Source organism: Etheostoma spectabile, unplaced genomic scaffold (assembly GCF_008692095.1).
Source record: "Etheostoma spectabile isolate EspeVRDwgs_2016 unplaced genomic scaffold, UIUC_Espe_1.0 scaffold546, whole genome shotgun sequence".
NCBI lineage: Eukaryota > Metazoa > Chordata > Actinopteri > Perciformes > Percidae > Etheostoma > Etheostoma spectabile.
Window position 1 is genome coordinate 263,086 of NW_022605626.1, and position 2,317 is coordinate 265,402.

Genomic DNA, 2,317 nt, shown 5'->3' on the forward strand with positions numbered 1-2,317 from the left:
TCCTTTAAACTCTGACAATCCAACTGTATGGCTCACATACATTTCCCTCTGTTTGATTAAATCTGAAGGAACAAGCTAACACGTTAGCATCCTCTTAACAGCTGAATGATGGTGGTCACTGCTGTGATCAAACACACAGGGGACATGGGCAGCAGGAAACAGTGCCTTCAGAAAGAAAAGAGACTTAAAGCAATAGCTTGACATTTTGGGGAATTTGCTGCTTCCCTTTCCTGCTGAGTTAGATTGATACTGCTCTCATGTCTGTACGTAAAGCTACACCAGCAGCATGCTATCTTAGCTTAGCATGAAGACTGGAACTCTACCAAGCAGCACCTCTAAAACCCACAGCTTCCATCGCTGTGTGCATATGGACTTGTTTTCCACCTTTAGTGACTGAACTAACACAGAGAAACACCTTGGAACATCTGATTTGTAGAATGCTCTGTTTTTGGGGATTTGTAGTTTTTGCTGGGTACTTTCCGAGAAATAGAATGATGCATACACACATACTAGTGTGGTTTTACTCATTCTCCAATGCATGTCTTATAGTTGTTACTTATGTGGACTGCAATGTTTACTCTGTTTTAATGTGGAGCCCGGGAAGACTCGCCGTGAGCAGAAGGTACAGCTTATGGCCATCCTGTAATAAACTACACATTTAATCCTCCCGTCACCATGGAAATCAGTTCAGATTCCAAAAAGGAAGCTAGCTAGCCTTGAGTGTGTAGTTGGAGACGAGGGGGTGGGCGAGGGCAGTCTGAAGCATTTCAGCAGAGAAATACACGGCTGCAGTCTGGCAGATTTAAGGACAGCGTTAGGGAACTCTTTAGAGAGGGAGCTTTACTAGATGCCACTGAGCTGAATCATGCTAACTAATGCACTGCATTGTTTTGGGGTGCAGAGAGGCGGGCCCAGCTGTACGTACTGCTGCACTCTGGCCAACCTGCGGATTGAGAAGAAGATCGGCCGGGGCCAGTTCAGTGAGGTGTACAAAGCCACGTACCTGCTGGAGGGACAGCTGGTCGCACTCAAGAAAGTCCAGGTGCACGCCTCTGCTGTCTGCTAACCTCTCACCTTTATTAGCACAGAGGGTGGGCTTTTATCATTGCAAATATTTTAGGAATCGACAAGACTGGGGGGAAAAACAATAAGACACATTGGCAATGTGGGTAAAGTATCGATGTCTTTGATCCCCGTGTGGATATATTGGTTCGACGTCCCAACCTATACAGTCTACGGCAGCAACATGCCAAAGATCTGTTTGACCACCACTACTCACTTTGGCCAACAGAGAGCGCTGTGACAGGTCCCGCTCACCATATATCTTAGTTATCAGTTTCTGGAATTGCCACATTTAGAGATTCATCATTAATAGTGTTTGATTACAGTACTGTTTAAACTCTAAAATAATGATATTAATATTGGGCTTGTATGACTCAGGCTCTACTAAAGTCCTCTATGTCATTCACATTAGAACAATAAAAAGAAAGTGATAATCTGATACATTGGCGGATTTTTTACATATGAAAATATGTTTGGCTCTTATGTTAGAGAATTATGACTAGGAAAAACTTTACAGTGAAAACAATAGTTAGAAAACGTGTGCCGTTTCCTCGTTTCTTGTCCCCATTGATCTTTGAGATGATGGATGCCAAGGCTCGCCAGGACTGCATCAAAGAGATAGATCTACTTAAGGTAAGTGGGAATGATTGATTGGTTTCCCAGCGTTGTTGAGAGGAAGACATCACTCAGCTGTACTGCTCAGATCTCTGTTGAAATGAACAAAGGACAAAGGAGTGTGTGTTGTGTTTGTCCACTGCAGCAGCTCAATCACCCCAACGTGATCAAATACCTCGACTCCTTCATCGAAGACAACGAGCTCAACATCGTTCTGGAGCTGGCGGACGCTGGAGATCTGTCACAGATGATAAAGGTCAGGCGTCACGGACTCGCGGAGGCCTCGCTCAGATTAAACACGCACACCCAAACTCATCACATGATTCATCCAGCAGTAGGAGCATGACTGCTGGAGATAGGAGCAGTGCTTAGTTCCTTGAATATGCTGCTCGTAGCATCTTCCAGATAAGCATCGTAACCTTTCATCTGTGCAGTACTTCAAGAAGAAGAGGCGCCTGATCCCAGAGAGGACCATATGGAAATATTTTGTGCAGCTGTGCAGCGCCCTGGAGCACATGCACTCACGCAGAGTCATGCACCGAGGTAAGCTGATGCACACTTCATCACCGCCATATTGCTTTCTACTGATGTATAACCCTGTCATCCATCGCTCCGCTCTACCCAAACATCCTCGCATTCC

General features: G+C 45.2%; 1 protein-coding gene across 5 annotated transcripts in view; it reads left to right on the top strand.

Annotated features, from left to right (window-relative positions):
* The window catches only part of nek6 (NIMA-related kinase 6), a 15,451-nt gene that overhangs the window by 8,385 nt on the left and 4,749 nt on the right, over window positions 1-2,317 (top strand). For 4 of the 5 annotated variants that reach the window (XM_032511925.1, XM_032511923.1, XM_032511924.1 and 1 more), the window contains 4 exons: window positions 902-1,042; window positions 1,633-1,695; window positions 1,823-1,933; window positions 2,112-2,220. In XM_032511925.1, coding sequence (XP_032367816.1) covers window positions 902-1,042; window positions 1,633-1,695; window positions 1,823-1,933; window positions 2,112-2,220 — 424 coding nt within the window. The remainder of the gene's footprint in view (window positions 1-901; window positions 1,043-1,632; window positions 1,696-1,822; window positions 1,934-2,111; window positions 2,221-2,317) is intronic. The other variant, XM_032511927.1, reaches the window with a different exon arrangement.